Raw genomic sequence first — 16,972 nt, 5'->3', positions numbered from 1 at the left:
TCAGGGCCGCACAGGGATATCACAGAGTAACTCCTTCGAGAGGGATATTTGCGTGGAGTGTGCGGGTGCTGTATGGGCGGGCTTTCCTGGGATTTCATTCCATATGTAGTGATACTGAGTGTTTGCGCGGGGAAAAGAGGACTCGGACTTTGCGAAGCGCTGAGCCGGGAGGGAAGGGGATTACGATAGGTACTCGGTTCATTCCATTGTATTGTAAGGGGGAGTACGAGATAAATACCTACCTACCTACCTGAGGTAGGTTGTTAGAATCAAATCACTCGAACAGGGTCCTGACATGTCCCATACTAGGTAGGTAAGCCCTCTAGAATGATGAGCAGTCGAGAACCTCTGTAGTTCAGTACGTACCTTACCTACCTAGGTATATCAAGCCCATTCATTCCATCCATCAACAGTGTCGAGCGAGACTCCCGCAGTATCAACGCCTTCGCTGTTGCCGTTCTGCTTGAACTTGGCTTGATCACTTTCGAGACATTAGAGTCGACCTGGGTGAGGAAGAGATACCTATATATTGTCGGTGAGGTGGTGCCTACCTGATAGATGTCGCCGTTGCTCAGCGCAGACTCGCGCGCGACCAGGGAGTGATAATATCCTTTGACTCAAGGGTTGGAGGGACGAAATCCTGGTCGGCTGTGTCGCGGATTGTTGTACGAAGAGTATACCTTGAGATTCTATAATCTGCTTTCTCTCTTATTCTTCTATACACTCGAATTGTTGTTCACGATACTAATGTTCCAATTGACACCTTCTATCCTGCATCCGAAGACCGTCTCTATTCTCAGTCTTTTCTTCTGACGGTCCAAGGCTCCGCTAGATTCTCCCCGGCTTTTGACCGGATTTTAGCGAATTATTGGCCTTCTCAGCATCCATTGCCGGCCTGATACAAGTAAACTTACTGTCCACGGTACTCTGAACTTTTGAGTCAGCATCGAGCCAATGTTTGACCACATTGGCATCGTCACCACTGATTTGAAGAGCAGCGCGCGGCTCTACGCTCACATGCTGGCGCCACTGGGCATCAAAATCGTCGAGAAGCACCGCCTCGCTGTCGGTTCGGCATGGGTTGTCTTCTCCAGCGGCATCCCACACTCGCCATTTTTTGTGCTGGGGGAGGGGAGGCCGACATTTTGGACCGATGACAACACGGTCGCCCGAAGTCCGATTCACCTTTCCTTCTCGGCGCCGTCGCGCGAGGCAGTGGACAGGTTCCATGCCGCCGGGCTTCGACATGGGGCTCGCGACCACGGCGGGCCAGGCACCAGGCGCCCTCCGTTCTATTGTGCCTTTCTCGTCGATCTCGACGGCAATAACGTCGAGGCCGGCTGCTACCTCGACGCTCATGACACGCAGGTGTCTGAAGAAGCCCCGGTCACCTCTGATGGTGCAGAGAACCTGGAGCGGAGCCCACAATGACCGCTAGAAGTCGGACTCTTACACCGTGCAGGGTCAAACACCAACCAGCACAAAGCTGAGTTACAATATTATGTTTGCTGGGTAGTCAACCACTCTATCATCCGGACCACAAATCAGTGTTAGTAAAGTACTTCCTTTGCAGAGTAGCCAGGTAGTCCTTCCGTTGTCAGGCAGAACGATTTATGTGCGGTCTACAGAATCTGTCTCTCAGTGTTATTCGCCTCGGCCTGAGCTCTTTGCACAATGATTATACTTGTACTTCTGATCCACGTCCCGAGGGAATCATCGCAGACCTACAACACCGAGTGGCTGTCGTCACGGCTTTGTCTGGGGGCCTCCAGGTAACAGAGGCAAGCAAGGACGACACGACTCCACACGTGTTTCACCAAAGCCGGCATGCGGTCTGCCACTCTCATGTTCGTCACAACTCTCACAGGTACAGCCCCTTCTGGAGCCACGCACACCTCTCGTTCGCCGTGGGATCGCGTTGGACCGCAAGATCTGGCTCAACCCCCGTCCGCTGAGATGGTAATGTATATTCCCAACTGCATCGCATTTTGTCCCCCTACATCGGGAAATAAGACAGGTCGGGACCATTGGGATTGTGTGGCCCGCCATGACAGTGTACGTTTTTGGCGTAGATGGCGTAGACGCCGTCAACTACTGGTCCAACTACAAATAAGTGAGCCGATTGGCGCTAGACCGAATGAGCTTCAGCCTCGTCTCGTCAGAAGGAGATGGCCGCCAATATCTACTAGTGGTATTGATCTTACAGAGCACAGCACGACTACTACGGATACTCCAGCCAGAGTACCCTCAATGTAACAGATAGTTCACCACAATCCCCCGATACGACTCACGAACGACTCCGAGTACAGAGAAATCTTCAAGGCACCTAAATAAATGGCACCGGTCGAGATCCCCGCGCGGACGGGCGCATATGTGTCCCTGAAATCCGGACAGCGGCTCAAATTGATCAACCCGCACGGCACGCAGGTCATTGATTTCTGGGCCTTTGTGTTTCCTGAAAAGCAGGAGACGTTGACGGGACCAGACACAGATACAGATACAAAGATACCGACCAGTTTCACACGGTCCAGCACTACTGCCGAGCTGGCAACGACACCCACGCCAATAGCACCGTACCCTTTCACTTCGGGAATCCAGTACTTCTCGGCCTCGCGGACGAGGAGTATTCTGTCCAAACTGGTCCCTTCGGCGACCACGCACGACGTCCTCTACACCAACAAATCGCTCCCGTTGTTCACGCTGGTCGAGGACACGACGTCCGGGATCCACGACACGCTCTTCGGCTGCTGCGATAGGTTCCGCATGCATAATCTGGGTCATCCGGATTACGATCACGGCAGTTGCGCGGAGAACATGCATCTTGCGCTCGCACGCGCGGCAGAGGACGGCTGCTTCGTACCCGGCAGCGTGAGCACAGAGTGGACGCCCGATCCGCTGAACGTGTTCATGAACGTCCCCGTCCTGTCCGGCTTAGACCGCGAGTCGGGCGGCGGGCGCATCGAGTGTGTGCCGCCGCAGAGCAAGGCTGGCGAGTATCTCGTTCTACGGGCCGAGAGGGACGTGGTCGCCGTTATGAGTGCTTGTCCGAATGATTTGATCAAAGGCGTGAATGCTGGTCAGTGCGTGGGCGTCGAATATGAAGTGTTGTTGGATCTCTGAGCAAGGAAATCGACGGTTGCCTCGACAGAGGGAGTGAGGGAGGGAGAGAGGGAGAGAGGAGAGCTTTCCCTTTTTGTGCAAAAATGCAGGACATTGGTCTCTCTCACAAGTAGTGTGGCCAACACCTCAGCAACGCTAGCCTATATGTTCGGCGGCGGGCAGAAAGGGTGATGAGCTGGATAGACATTGGGATTGTTCCAGAAGCGCAATCGCCTTGGTCGGGGCACCCCCGACCAATAATAAAATCTCGCGCTTGGCCGTTTCTTAAAAATGTGTTATACCACACACTGGGAAGCCGAACGGTACAAAGTGTGGATTCCAAATATGATCAAGCCTTATGAGGACGAAAAGTATCTTATGGATGAACATAGCGCGACCATCGGAGCTTTATAACCAGTACTCGCTATTACAGCTCGAGAGCATCACGCTCCTTGAGTAGATCTTAAAGGAGCTGGTGGAGAATTGAAGCGAAATCGAGGACTGGGGGCTGGTGCGGTACGGGCGAGGACTCGGCGAGATCTGGTAGAAGCGTGGGGAGAGCTCAGGGCGACGGAGGTGTGAGAGAGGAGTAGGAGGGCAAGAGGGCAAGAGAGCCCGAGAGCTAGGAAGACAGAGAGGGGGTTGAGCTGAAATAGATCAACTTGCTGTCTTTCAGTTGAAGGATGCGGGTGATCTAATTCAGATCCATTCCTGACCGGTTGTATTCTCCAGCTATTACCCTGTTTCAGAGGCCTGGGGCTCGTCTATATCACTGTCCATGAACCTCCCTATGCCGATCTGTTTTGTCGCTTTCTCCGCGTGCTCTGTGCAGGGGTTTTGTTCATTTGGGTTGGTGTCACTGGAGGCGCATCCTCGGTGATCATCCGGACAGACTTTCTGGCTCTCGCTTTTGCCTTCTTGGGCCGACCAAGGCCGACATCAAGTAGGAAGCAGATTCTTGTCAAAGCACCACAGTAGACAAAGAGTATGTTGCCATAGGCCATTGCATTCCAACTCTTGACATCGTAATAGTAAGCAAGACCGAGAGGGTAGCAACTGTATAAATGTCCAAAATCCGCAATCAAGAGACCGAGGATGAGCGCCTTCCAAACTTTGAGATCGGTCGTAGCTCTCAAGACCAGGGCTTCATTGATGGCGAAGAGAATGAAGAGATTCCCAAGCTGGCGCAGAATGACTTCAGTCGAGACAGGTACACCTGATGTCCCTGGCGCCGACGGCGCATGTGTCCATTCCAAGTACGTTGCAGGCTTCAACCAAGCATAGAATGCTCCTGCGAGCGTTGAGAATGGCTCGATCCATTGGAAAAAAGCGATGTACGGGAGAGGGATGGACGCCATGGTGAGTCGCGTGCCCTGAGAACGTCCGATAAGGGGGTTGAGGACGAGAGGGGCGTCTGCAAGGGGTGAAGTTGGCGTGCAGTTGTAGCAGTTGTACAGTTCGCGCAGGGGATTTGGTTCCCTGAGGTAGGTACTCCGTATGCTGCGCGTGTGAATCGACGGTTAAACAGGAGCTGGGGACAGGGAGCCAGCAATTGGGGAGCCTGGAGGCGGCCAGGACTCGGGACCCAAGACTCGTATTGTACGAGCCGTGTCCCTGGGTTCTGCAAGCCCTTAGCAGTGCTTGTGCTAGTCGGATGAGAGTTGGCGCCGTGTCGCGTCGCCGCCCCCCCTCCCCCCCTAACCGCAGTGATAACAAGCGAACCAGTGCGAAGGGAACGTCAAAAGTGTCAGATCGCCGGGGCCCAGACTGCCACGATGCGGGAGATTATGGGCTTTAACGTCATGGGCACGCCTGAAACACCGAACAGCGTCCTGAGATCTGAAGCCCAGGGCCCTCACTAGCCCGCTTAGACACGACGGGGGCGTCGGGGGGCAACGGTCCCTGCTCGGTCCCTGCGTGGCTCGCTCACTAGCAATAGTACAACAATAATACAACGTGCTATTGCATGGCCACTTGCACAGTATTGTGCAGAGCATTCGCCAATGGGGCCTCGCTGGATGCTGAAACCTCCACAGAAAAACTCCAATATCCCAGGCCTAGTACTGACTCCCGAAGCCATCGATTTCCACCTGCCAAAACACTCCGAACTCTCTTTTTCTTTCCCGCTCTGAGTTTTTATACGAACGCTCGGATCCTCAATAGAGCATCTCTCTCGGGGTCGTCGTTTCCCAACACTCTTTTCTCGTCGTTGCGTCCTCGTTAGTCACGGCGAAGATCGCATCTGTCGCCACTCATTTCTCGCTCTCTTTTCTTCCTTCCCACAACGAAGACACCAGCCATTGGGATCTGTTTGCATCCCCGGCGCGGGCGCAAGACCATACTCTCGCTTCCCCCGACTGGACATTTCGAGCTCCGAGCATTTTCGATAGGGCCAGAAGGCTGGCACATTCTTGTTTGAGCAGGCGACCGATAACTTCTCTTAATTCATCACATCCTACCCTCCGACGACCATGTCGCAAGACGAGGCGTCCTCGTCGATCGCCCCACGCCGGAGGACTTCTCTTCTGGTTCTATCAAGGCCGAAAAGCGCCTACGAACATGCGCCCGAAAGGAGCACCTTTTCCCAACGTCCTATATCTGCTCTAATGCCTGCCACCACTCATGATGTGCTAGACTGGTCCAGCTTCAGCCAACAACAGGCGGAAGCTGGGCGAGTTCATAGCACTCTACCATTCGCGGGTCCTTTTGCGAACTATTCTGCCGAGTCGAGGGGTCCAGAGCCGATGCATCAGCGACGATATTCAACCATCACGCAGTCTTTTAAGAACGGAATCTCCGAGCTTCGATCGCTGACCCGACGAATGTCGCTCACCGTCAGGAGCAAACAGCCCAAACAAAAGGAGGAATGGTTGGAGTCCAAGACACTACCTTTGAGTACCGTCAAGACTGCAGACCAGATGATGGATCTGCGCGAGGCTACATCCACAAGGCCCAAGTCGCGAGGACGACTTTTCAGGAACCCCAGTGCGCGGCGTCGACCATCTCTCCCACTTCTGACCTCATGTAACGCGCAAACCACCTCAGAGATCCCATTCGCTCGGGGCAGAGGACAGCCAATCCTATCCGACCTCGTCTATGGTGGAACTGAGGCAAGGGCTTCCGCAGCTGCTCAGAACGAACGTTTTCACGCTTCCAGAACTCCTCCTCTGCCGCCTTACGAGCCTCGAGAGAGCTCTGGTAAGCTCGAAGGAGATGCAGAAAGCGGCATTGGCATCATTCTCGATAGTCATGACCGTAGAGGATCGTCGCCGGCCAGCGCACACGTGACATGTCGAGATCCTGCCTCGGTCCTGGCGACAGAGCTTGTTGAGAATATTTTATCGTTCCTCGACGTGGAGTCGTTGATTAGTGCTTCACTTGTGTCTCAAAAATGGTACGATTTGTGCAGGTCGCAGGCCGTCTGGAGAAGAATCTTCTACCAAGAGTATGGATGCAAGGTGCAGACCGGAGTGTCCCATTTTCCTCCACCAGCTGGGCTAGGTAAAAGCGTACCAGGGCAAGACTACCGAAAGCTTTTCAAAGTGCGTACCCTTATCGACAAACGCTGGCGCAACGGTGAGGCTGCTGCAATCTACCTCAATGGACACAAGGACAGTGTCTATTGTGCTCAGTTTGATGAGCACAAAATCATCACCGGGTCGCGCGATAACACTATTCGCGTATGGGACGCCCACACCTACCAATGCATCCACAAGCTTGGTCCGCCCAACAATCCGCGAGAGAGACAGCAATTAGCTTCGGTTGCGGTCGAACCCAAGGGAGTGCTTCCCTTCTTCAAGGCGGACGTGTCCTCCCCAGATCTCACGTCATCGGAAATCCCAATGTGGCATCAGGCTTCGGTATTGTGTCTCCAATATGATGAAGAAATTCTAGTCACAGGCTCATCGGACTTTTCCTGCCTCGTTTGGTCCATCAAAGACAACTACAAGCCTATACACCGGCTTGTTGGTCACCTTGCTGGGGTGCTTGATGTATGCATTGACAAGACCCGAATCATTACATGCTCCAAGGATACCACGATCAAGGTGTGGGACAGATCCTCGGGCCGCCTTCTCAAGACGTTGGTCGGGCATCGTGGGCCGGTGAACGCCGTACAAGTCAGAGGAAATCTGTTGGCCAGCGCTAGTGGCGACGGTCTGTCCAAGCTGTGGCGACTTGAAGATGGAGTGTGCATTAAAGAATTTCAATCCAAGGACAGAGGTCTCGCCTGTGTCGAGTTCTCTGAAAATGGCCGGACGATATTTGCTGGCGGAAATGATCAGGTCATCTATGAGTACGACACGATCACTGGAAACAGGATCAGAGAACTCAAGGGTCACCGAGCCTTGGTTCGATCCCTCCATCTCGACTCGGCCAACTCCCGCATCATCAGTGGTAGCTACGACCACTCCATCAAGGTGTGGGATGCGAAGAAGGGAGAATCAGAAGAGGATGGTGGGCTCAAGATCAACTTTGACGGATGGACGTCGAGTTGGATATTATCGGCGAAGAGTAATTATCGCAAGATCGTCTGCACGAGTCAGGATGGGCGGGTGGTAATTATCGACTTTGGTTACGGGATTGAAGGTGTTGACTTGGTCGAAGCCTAATACTCACACTCGGCGTTTTTATGATGTACATTGGATTAGGGCACTACGAAGCTACGACTATTGGAGAGGACAAAAAGGATTGGAGCGCATCTTATCGCGCGGTGTTTCCAACAGGGCATGGAAGGAGACCTTTTTTCCTTTGTTTATTTCACATTGCAAGGTGCTGGAAGACCGCAGGAAGTCAGAATGTGTATTACAAAGAAAGATTCTGTAAGGTGTCAGCACATTATTAGCCAAAGGGATTATGGGTGCACGGTGTTATTTGTGGCATCAAGATTTGCTGTCTTTTTGGGTCTTGCATTGGTATTGGGTGTCTCTTCCGGCCTCTTTGGGGTTGACACAGGAGGTCGCTACGAAGAGGAGGTCAGGGGCTGAGACTCGGGCTAATGCAGGGAGCGCTCTTCAGGAGACGTTGGGATATTCCGAGTCACAGTCAGCGACACGCTGCCTGTCTGGCAGAGAAAAGATGTGTAGATGGGGAACATGTGTGTACTTGTATACCTAGAGCTAAGCAATGATAGGAGCCTCGATATACGGTGTAGTTCTGTAGGTGGTGCTGTATATTGTACTGCAAATAGGTGCAACCAATGGCGATGGGCACACCTCGTAAGCGACAAAATCCCCTCCGAGTACTGTAGAAGCAAGTGAGGCGAGCCATCGACGTCATCATTGTTTACCTCTGTGTTCGGCCCAATCGGCAGCAGTCGGTAAGCGAGAGGGAATCGGAGGGGAGTGTGTGACTAGTAACTAATTCTGTGCCCAGGCAAAACAGAACCATCATTCATAAGGGACGATTGCCATGGCCGGAAGGATATGGACAGCCGGTGCTGGTTAAGAACGAACTGTCGGTTCAAACCGCCGGCCGCGGCTCTACATGTAAATCAGGCACCTGTCACACAATCATGGGCGTGACTCCCAGTGTCATCACTGCCCATGACATGTCCTTTGTTTACATTTGTGGTTGAAGGCAAGGGACTGGCAAGGGACACGAGGTGACCAAGGTGGCCATACAAGAGAGCCAGGCAATTTCACTGCTTCTCAAGGAGACTCCTCGTACTCGTACCTGAGATGCTGACAAACAGAGGACGTTGACCCGTGCACTCAGATCTCAGTTGGGGAGCGGCAGGTCAATGATGACAGCAAAATGTTCGAGGGTGGTGGCGACAGAACGGCTTTTATCAAGTGCGGGAGAGACTATTGTACTGTAGATGCAGCACCTGCACTCGAGCCTCTACCGATCATTTACGCGTCTCAAGGAGGCTTCAAGTAGGCACCTAGTTATCAGCTCCTCCGTAAACTATCGCCGTCACCAAGAATTCTAATCAGCCTAGAGGTGCAGCACCGACCACCTCTTCTTCCTATTTATTAAGCCCAAAACGTCAGATCAACGCGTGCCACCGGCCAATCGATCACGCGAATTGAGATCCAGTTTCCTGCAGTCTTTTGCTGCCGGGGCCTTCGAACCACGGTCACCATTATTCATTCAGGTTGCTTTCTCATTCCCCAACTTGCGCTGCATCCGACAACATCACTGTCTGAAACATCCCGCAGTCTCTTCTCGCCCTTCACGCGCCGGACTGATTCATCGCCCACCTACAGTGAAGAGCACTGGGATTCATGTCCCATGTCGCCTGCGCCCTTCCGTCCCACCCTCTCATCTCATCCCATCCCGCGATTCCGCTCAGAGTCCCTCCCGCGAAAATCCTTGCGTCAGAAATAAACATTGACGTCGCAAACAGCGTAGCCTGCGTCGGCCTTCTTCACAAATCCGTGACATCCACATAACCTCGACTCTAGGTCCCCGCGACATCCACATTCGACGAAGCATTGGCTGTGTCGCCGTGCTTCCAAGATGCCACCGTCAAAACGCAAACCCCGTCGCAAGCAGGCCGATATCCTCGAGTCCTCCGAACTCGATCTTCCCGACTCCTCGCCGACGCGGCCGTCGGCAAAGAAACGCAAGGTAGGCACTTTCTGGCAAACTCCTTCGAAAAATCTGGTTTCGTTGACAGAGGAATAGGTGAATGGAGGGCGCGCCGTCGCCAAACGAAAATCCACGTCTCCTGAACCTGAACTCTCTCCCGCCCAGGACTCGGGTGACGAAACAGAAGAACTATCCCAGACTGACCTCGTAGATTCTGTGGTTTCCTACCTGCAAGTCTCCAGAGATCCCATTGTTGCGGCAGCAGAATACTCCAACGACAAGCCACAAAACAACAGCCCGCAAAAAGTGTCCGCGTACGCGAAGATTGCTGGAAGAGATTGGACATACTTCGTGCGTGAACAGTCGGTTAACTTTGGAAGGCCACCGGACGACCGTCCAACCGTGAGTGGTGCTTCGAGCCCTATTACAGACCTGAAAGAAGTACTTCCTGTTCACATCGATCTCGGGCCCAGCAAAATCGTCTCGCGGCATCACGCCTCAATATACTACGATGCTGATTACCCGGTCGACAAGGGAGGCTGGCACGTCAGAGTCAATGGGAGAAACGGTGTGCGGGTCAACAACGTTTTGATCAAGAAAGGCCTGCGGAGGCAGATCAGATCTGGTGACATTATAGAAATCGCTGGCACGCAGATGATGTTTGTCACCCCGGGAGACAAGGCTCAAATTGATCAATACTTCATCGATCGAGCCAAAGCACTGGCTGCGGGCGAAGAGGTACCTCAGCCCCAGATCCAAGTTGAGCCGGCCAGGCACAGCAGCATATCGTATGGATCTCAGGCATTTCCCTCGCTCGCGCCGGCTCCGCCTGATTTCAAAAGAGAAACCACGCCACCGTCGAACGATGCAGGGAAGCAACAGCGAGGCGTTTTCGACAGCAAGGCCCCCATATCGCCTATGTACGGCCGCGGAATGCTGATGCAGAGCAACCAGGATATCGACTACAGTCGGGACACTGCCAAAGACCTTAAGCCACCGTTCAGTTATGCCACCATGATCGCCCAGGCAATCTTCTCTAGCGAGGAGGAAAAGCTAACCCTAAGCAACATCTACTCTTTCATTGCGGAAAAGTATGCCTTCTATCGTCACTCAAACAGTGGCTGGCAAGTCAGTATTCTTCAACTACTCGTTGCGGCTCCCTTACTAATTTGCACAGAATTCGATCCGGCATAATTTATCGCTCAACAAAGCGTTTCAAAAAGTCCCTAGGCGTACCGACGAACCAGGGAAAGGTATGAAGTGGCAGATTGCACCTGAATTCCGTGAGGAATACTGGAAGAAGCAAGCCCGCCGTGGAGGGTCTGCGCCTTCTTCCCCCGCGGCAGGCAAAGACGTCAATCCCAACTTCAGAGGTCCAAATGGGCAGAATCTAGGTTACGACACAAGTATGGTCAGCCAATTTTCCGCTCGCGATGGGAGTGATCGGCCAGGCCCTCCGCCCCCGAACATTGGTCTACAATTTCCTCCATTCAATGCAGGACCTCCCGGCCCTCCGGGCCCATTCCCGCCTGGGCCAACTCTGGCTCCGCCTGTGAATGCCCTTGAAGCCATCACACCTCAAAGACGAAGGACGGGCACCCAGAACACCCTCCCTGACCTGGAGTTGGAAGAGTCGCCACTGCCACATCGTCCAGGCCCGACACCTCGCCTCGGAAATGGTCTACCTGCTTATACTTTACCGTCGTCGGTCCCGCCGTCGCATCATTCGCCGGCGAACCCGACTCTTTCGTCATCCTACCTTGACACTCCATTCCACCGCTCGCAACATAGCATGGTCACTCCAGCACCACTCAGGCAAAACCCCAGATTGGCGCCTCCCAGCACACTGGTAGCTCCCAGCAAATTTATGCCTGAATCGTCTCCTGCCGGCCCGAGTTTGTTCTGGAAAGGCTTGATGGCGGTTACTCCAGGCCAGGCTTTGCCCGACATATCTCCGGTCAAGGAGGAATCTCCCAGGGCCAATGGGCTCGATCGTCACGTTATGAGTTCCAGCCCACCGCCTATGGATGGAGTTGTTGGTAGTCCTAGCAAGCCGGCGAGAAGCAGCCAGATGCCGCCTGGCTCGAGTTCCAGTGTCAAGAAAGACGGCACGCCTGCAGCAAGACAACGAGAAACCGCAAGTGCCGAGAAGGAAACCAAGTCTGGTCGCAGCACATCGACGGTCCCATCGGTCAAGTTGAATCCCACTAAAGCAGAAGCCCAAGATGATGACAACGACGACGATGATGACGGAGACGGTGGCTTCGACCTTGCAAAGGGGTTCGCGCCCATCGCAAGGGGCAGTCTCCCTTCACAACGGAGTAGTAGTGTTCGAGCAGGGTCTTAACCAGACCGAGACAACCGTTCGAAATTTTCGACACGTTCGGAAATGTACAAATTAACCTTGATTTAACGTTGGATAGAGGCAGCTGATGGCTCCCTTGGCTCTCTAATCTGAGGCCAAAGCTTTGTACGATTACGCATTTCTGAGGTTGTATGTTTCATGATGACCACTCCTAGCTATGCTGCTCCTACGGTCACGGCGTTCTGGACAAAAGGGAAGCTGGACGGCTTTGTTACTTTGTGTGCATATTAGGTATGTATGGGAGAGGACGCTCAACTGCATTGCACGGTATGGACTTGATGTTTCACAGAGAGAGAGAGATATGTCTTTATGAATCAACATTTGGAGGCCCAAGATCTGGGCTTTCTGAATTGCATTGCTCGTTTGCAAAATACTGTAGATATCATGGCTTAACAATAGTGACATGGGTGATTGTGCGATATCCGGAGTAGATTCCGTTTTCTGTTTTCTGTTTGTTGTTTCTCTCGCATTTAAACCCAAACAATGTACATTGGTTATATAGTAACCGCCTGAGTTTGTGTAACACTGTCACTCAAGATACGCTACTAGGTTCCTTCAATTCGTAATACCGGAGAGAGAGGACAAGTCAAAGGTACCTGTAGTTTATCTTCACTTCCCTGTCTCTTTTCTCCTTCAATTATTTGCTCTCACCGACACATCTACCGCATTCATTTCCATTTCTTCTTCTTTCAAGATTCACTCATTAACTCGGCGCTTTTGCAATTGCTTTGGGGTTTCTGGTGCCGGTGCCGGGTACCCTTCACCTTGGCGTAATTGGAGGCTTAGGCCATTGAGTGCGACTTGTCTCACATCCTGTCAAGCTGTATGTGCTAAATTCAATATCCGATCCTCAGCATCGAATGGAGCCTCACTTTATTCACCTTTTACTCTTCGAAGCTTGACTCTTTTCTCGCCGCCTCTACATGGTACCCTCAATTTACTCTTGAACTTGGTCCTGGGTATTCATCTACCGGCAACGGCAACGAGAGCAAGAAAGATCACCAAAACCAAGGCTGCTGCTGCCCGCCGCCGACAAAGAACTTTGAAAAAAAAAAATGTTCCGCCGTCGCCCAGATACTCTCCCCCCAGACCCCGTCTTTGAGCCAGAGCTGAAGAAGTTGGGCTTCTTCATCAATGAACACGATCAGATCCGCATGATCAAGAACCGCGAAGCGAAATATTCCTTCTCTATCAACAAGAATGACAGGGTGAATTACGCCTACAGGGAGGCCAGCAACGGTAAGTCTGGGCTACATCTCTGAAGAGGCTAGCGCACGTGGTCCTCCAGCCGCCGGATCTTGTCGTCCGATGTGATAGCGACGAAGACTGACATGAACTCGTGGAATTTTAGCTGCAATATACGCGATCGTGCGAGAGCGGCTGGAGAAACGAGATTTCGACATGGTGAGGTTGCCACTAGGAGCCACCAAAGATGAAAAACACATTCCCATCGTCGTGTCCAAGAGCATCGCGAGCCGGGACAGGGTGATAGTGTTGTTTGGCGAGCGCAGTTTGCCTCCGGGCATTCTCTCATGGCGGATCCTTGGAGACGAAGGAATCAACGTTGGTTCGGTAGTCGACTTTGTCACTTCAGCTGTGACTGGACCAAGTCCTTCGCCTGAGCATTCTGCTCCCGGGATCATCATTGCGAATCCGTCGCAGTTGCTTTGGTACAGAGGGGGAGGACGGGCCGTGAGCGATTCCGAGTGGCTACACTTGCCACGAGCGACCGCGGTGAGCGAGCCGATGAAGTTTGACCCGGTCAAGAATCGAGTTCCTGGAAACGAAACTTTCGAGGCTCACGTACAGTTCATGTTTGAGGAGGTGCTATCGAAGTTGGTCCACAAGGATGCGAGCATTGACATTGTGGGCGCCGAGTTTCCGGGAAGCGCCGTTGTCGACTATCTTGCCTCTCACTGTGAGTGTCTTCTGGGGGACTTAGGCAACAAGAGACGCCTGTGCTAACAAGCCTGCAGGGGATAAGTGGTCGAAGAGAATTACCGGCATCGCGCTGGTGGCTCCACAGCACAAGATCCAGGACCTTATAGCCACAGATGCACCGGCCGACTTCGTGAACTTCTTGTCTTTGAGGGCCAGGGCGTATTTTGTATCTCCTCAGAAGCTGGAGAGGCCAATGGCTGGGCGGAAGGAATTTGGATGCAATTGCTACGCCAGCGGAGAAGAGTTCTACCAAGAGAATGCAATAGTGAGAAGTTGGAAGAGTATCCTAGACTGGTTCAACCGGTTGTATGCTGATCCAGACTTCGAAGAGGTTCCATTCGATGGTGACGATGGTGGCGAAGGAGCAGAAGAAGTAAAACTGGGATGGTGAGACAATGAGCACTCGAGATAGACCTGGAACAGGTGCACTTGAATACTGCTTGATGCCGGGAACTATGGTATGATGTTATGAACAATGCTTCAAAGATTGCCGATGCTGGGGAAATGACTACGGAGTTCCTGAAATGAAGTTCTTGTCGACGATCATGGATCAACTAGAAATATCCCAAGTTTCGATCACAGAAAAGGTACGAGATTCTGTTTCTACCATCTCACACTCGGCCATTATTGAGAAATGCTGCCTCCGACTGCAGTGACGACTCTGATCATTTCCACTTTACGCCTTCCCAACCTCCGTGGATGACACGAAGCACAGTGAAGTGACGACCCAATCCTATTCAATAATCGAACAATGGCAACAGTCGGTACCTTCCACCTCCCTGTGCAATTCGAAGTTTTTCTCCTATTGTTGCCCTCACCTTCACTCGATAAGGCGGCTCAATCAATCATGGTCAAGTTTCGAGGCATCGAAATTTGCATCATCTCACAGTTCGACATCCGCAAATTGCCCGAATTCGGATACAGCCCTTCCACTCGGCCAGCTGATCCATTCCAGGTCAATCAGCAGCCTCAACCGTCGAGCGCTTCAGCCTTCCCGACTGCGTCCTGCCACGTCCCAATCTACCCTGGTAGTCAAGTCTGGTTTGAATACACCGTTGACGGTCCTCATCCGCCTGGAGCGGCCTACTTCTTCAAACTCTTGATCAACGGGAAAATGGTCATATCGTGGGATTGTACTGCAAAGCACGATTTCCATGGCAAGATGATGTACAATCTAGTCAATGAAGGTGCTGATGCTGTGACTGGCGAGAGTCTAGTGAGAAGAGAGGCCTTTCGTTTTGGAGATGGGCTTGAAGACCGTGACCGAAGAGACTTGGACGACGACATGATCCAAATCAACGTGCATCGTGTCGAGCATCGCCAACGCGTCAGAGACCTCCACCAGGGATTCGGAGCAGTAGACATCAACACAACCAGCGCTGAAGGCCTGCGGTACGGCGCTCTATCCATTGCTCTTTCTTGAGTTCTGCTGACAATTCAACCTAGTCTTACAAACAGTGGGCTCCTGGAGCCTGGCTTCCGGCCTCGGCGCTACAAGTACCAGCTTCTTGACCCAGTCGACATGCCGTACGCCGCGTTTCGGTTCTATTGTAGACCATACGGTTAGTCGATACCCCCTAGTGACAATGACGAATTACATGACTGACATACACCAGAATATCTTGAAGGGAATGGGATCATTCATCGATCTGCATCGACGGTGTCTGGCAGCACATCATCTACCGCCTTCTCGGAAGAGACCTCAAATCATGCAGATGGCGCGTCGCCTCTTCGACAAGTCGGACATGTGCCAATATCTTCTCTTCGCAAGTCAGCAGGAGATGTGACACCGAACAAATCGTCCGCGAAGAACGGAGTCCCGCAAACGCCTCGAAGTCAAGGAAAGATTGCCATGGTGGATTCAGACAATGGAAGCGTCGGGCGGGTCACCACAGTAGACGACTCCTTGAGCATCAAGACGAAGGACAGCATCGAAGAGCTTCAGTCATCAGTTCCACGGTCACCCAAGTCGCCTCGGTCGGCAATGACGAAGCCAGAAGATGACGCTGACAGTGCGGATTCAGAGACGACCAAGTCGCCATCAAAGTTCCCACGAGACACTTGTGAGCGATTGAAGAAGAAACTCATAGTCAATATTAACGGCGCAGACTTCGACATTGAGCGTAAAAAGGGTCCTTTGAGTCCGTTCACCAGTGGTGGAGTGCTTAGGAAAGCACCACCTCAGACGGCCCCAGCTGCAGTTACTGAGTTTGGTCCAACCGTCGACGAGGAGGTCAGAGTCAGCCTCAATTCGAAGTCAAAGACAAGTCCCAAACTCGACAATGGAGTTGAGAAAACTACCCGGGCTGAACGAGGCGGAAAGAGGCTGATGGGTTTTCTTGGAAGAAGAATCGGTGCAGATGGAAATGCTTGATCTCTCGAGACTGAAATCTGGGTGCATCTCGTCCGAGTGAAACGCAGTCACGGTTCCTACTTAAGGGTTTCCTGTCATCAACGGGTGATGGTTGAATGAGGCAAGTTCAGGCAAAGCTGGGAGTGGAAACGAGATATTCGGAGACCAATGAGGATTACACGAACGACTGCTGGAGTGGAGTGCAAGTATATACCTTCTGATGAGATCAAGTGCCCTTGTCATCTACATTTCAGTATGCAAGTTGAGTAGTTATGATATTCTGCGAGGAGTGTAATCAAAGTAGACATCGATAGGAGAGGGTTTCCCGGTTCTGTTTGCGGAAAGTTAGCCGCAAGACGTCCTCTGCGCCTCTTGCGGCTGGCTGTAGTAGTACTCTTACTCTTCCGACTACGAATACCGAGACACTCGCAGCCGACAGGGGCGCCAATATGTCTTCATATCGTCGTCGGGGAGGATATCCCGCTCACGAATCGTATCGACAAGTGCCTGTACAGAGTGACGACTTTTACGACGATCGACCAAGGTCCAGATCGTCAGAACGCAGATACAGTTCTCCTCGCAGACGCAGCCCTCCGCATGGTAAACCATAGATCAGGTTGAAAGATGTCTACATGAGAAAATACTGATGGGTCTTGTCAAAAGATATCTCGAGATCAACA

The 16,972-nt window shown here is 52.4% G+C and overlaps 7 protein-coding genes across 7 annotated transcripts; 6 read left to right on the top strand and 1 right to left on the bottom strand.

Moving 5' to 3' along the window:
* Positions 1 to 954: 954 nt before the first annotated feature.
* Positions 955 to 1,431, top strand: PV08_05343 (uncharacterized protein; the record flags this gene model as incomplete). Its single annotated transcript, XM_016379687.1, has 1 exon — positions 955 to 1,431. One exon carries the CDS (start codon positions 955 to 957, stop codon positions 1,429 to 1,431), a length of 477 nt encoding a protein of 158 aa, XP_016235514.1.
* A 903-nt stretch (positions 1,432 to 2,334) lies between these two features.
* On the top strand, positions 2,335 to 3,120 carry PV08_05342 (uncharacterized protein; the record flags this gene model as incomplete). The annotated part of the gene is made up of 1 exon (XM_016379686.1): positions 2,335 to 3,120. One exon carries the CDS (start codon positions 2,335 to 2,337, stop codon positions 3,118 to 3,120), a length of 786 nt encoding a protein of 261 aa, XP_016235513.1.
* A 767-nt stretch (positions 3,121 to 3,887) lies between these two features.
* Positions 3,888 to 4,457, bottom strand: PV08_05341 (uncharacterized protein; the record flags this gene model as incomplete). The annotated part of the gene is made up of 1 exon (XM_016379685.1): positions 3,888 to 4,457. One exon carries the CDS (start codon positions 4,455 to 4,457, stop codon positions 3,888 to 3,890), a length of 570 nt encoding a protein of 189 aa, XP_016235512.1.
* A 1,113-nt stretch (positions 4,458 to 5,570) lies between these two features.
* PV08_05340 (uncharacterized protein) lies at positions 5,571 to 7,709 on the top strand (the record flags this gene model as incomplete). The annotated part of the gene is made up of 1 exon (XM_016379684.1): positions 5,571 to 7,709. The coding sequence occupies one exon, from the start codon at positions 5,571 to 5,573 to the stop codon at positions 7,707 to 7,709; it is 2,139 nt and encodes a 712-aa protein (XP_016235511.1).
* Positions 7,710 to 9,561: 1,852 nt separating this feature from the next.
* Positions 9,562 to 11,980, top strand: PV08_05339 (uncharacterized protein; the record flags this gene model as incomplete). The annotated part of the gene is made up of 3 exons (XM_016379683.1): positions 9,562 to 9,672; positions 9,730 to 10,761; positions 10,811 to 11,980. The coding sequence occupies 3 exons, from the start codon at positions 9,562 to 9,564 to the stop codon at positions 11,978 to 11,980; spliced, it is 2,313 nt and encodes a 770-aa protein (XP_016235510.1).
* A 1,073-nt stretch (positions 11,981 to 13,053) lies between these two features.
* PV08_05338 (uncharacterized protein) lies at positions 13,054 to 14,330 on the top strand (the record flags this gene model as incomplete). The annotated part of the gene is made up of 3 exons (XM_016379682.1): positions 13,054 to 13,237; positions 13,350 to 13,916; positions 13,975 to 14,330. The coding sequence occupies 3 exons, from the start codon at positions 13,054 to 13,056 to the stop codon at positions 14,328 to 14,330; spliced, it is 1,107 nt and encodes a 368-aa protein (XP_016235509.1).
* Positions 14,331 to 14,786: 456 nt separating this feature from the next.
* On the top strand, positions 14,787 to 16,313 carry PV08_05337 (uncharacterized protein; the record flags this gene model as incomplete). Its single annotated transcript, XM_016379681.1, has 3 exons — positions 14,787 to 15,331; positions 15,386 to 15,501; positions 15,556 to 16,313. The coding sequence occupies 3 exons, from the start codon at positions 14,787 to 14,789 to the stop codon at positions 16,311 to 16,313; spliced, it is 1,419 nt and encodes a 472-aa protein (XP_016235508.1).
* Positions 16,314 to 16,972: the final 659 nt, after the last annotated feature.

Source organism: Exophiala spinifera (genome assembly GCF_000836115.1).
Source record: "Exophiala spinifera strain CBS 89968 unplaced genomic scaffold supercont1.4, whole genome shotgun sequence".
NCBI lineage: Eukaryota > Fungi > Ascomycota > Eurotiomycetes > Chaetothyriales > Herpotrichiellaceae > Exophiala > Exophiala spinifera.
Note: the sequence above shows the minus strand (reverse complement) of the source record. Positions and strands in the feature narration are given on the sequence as shown.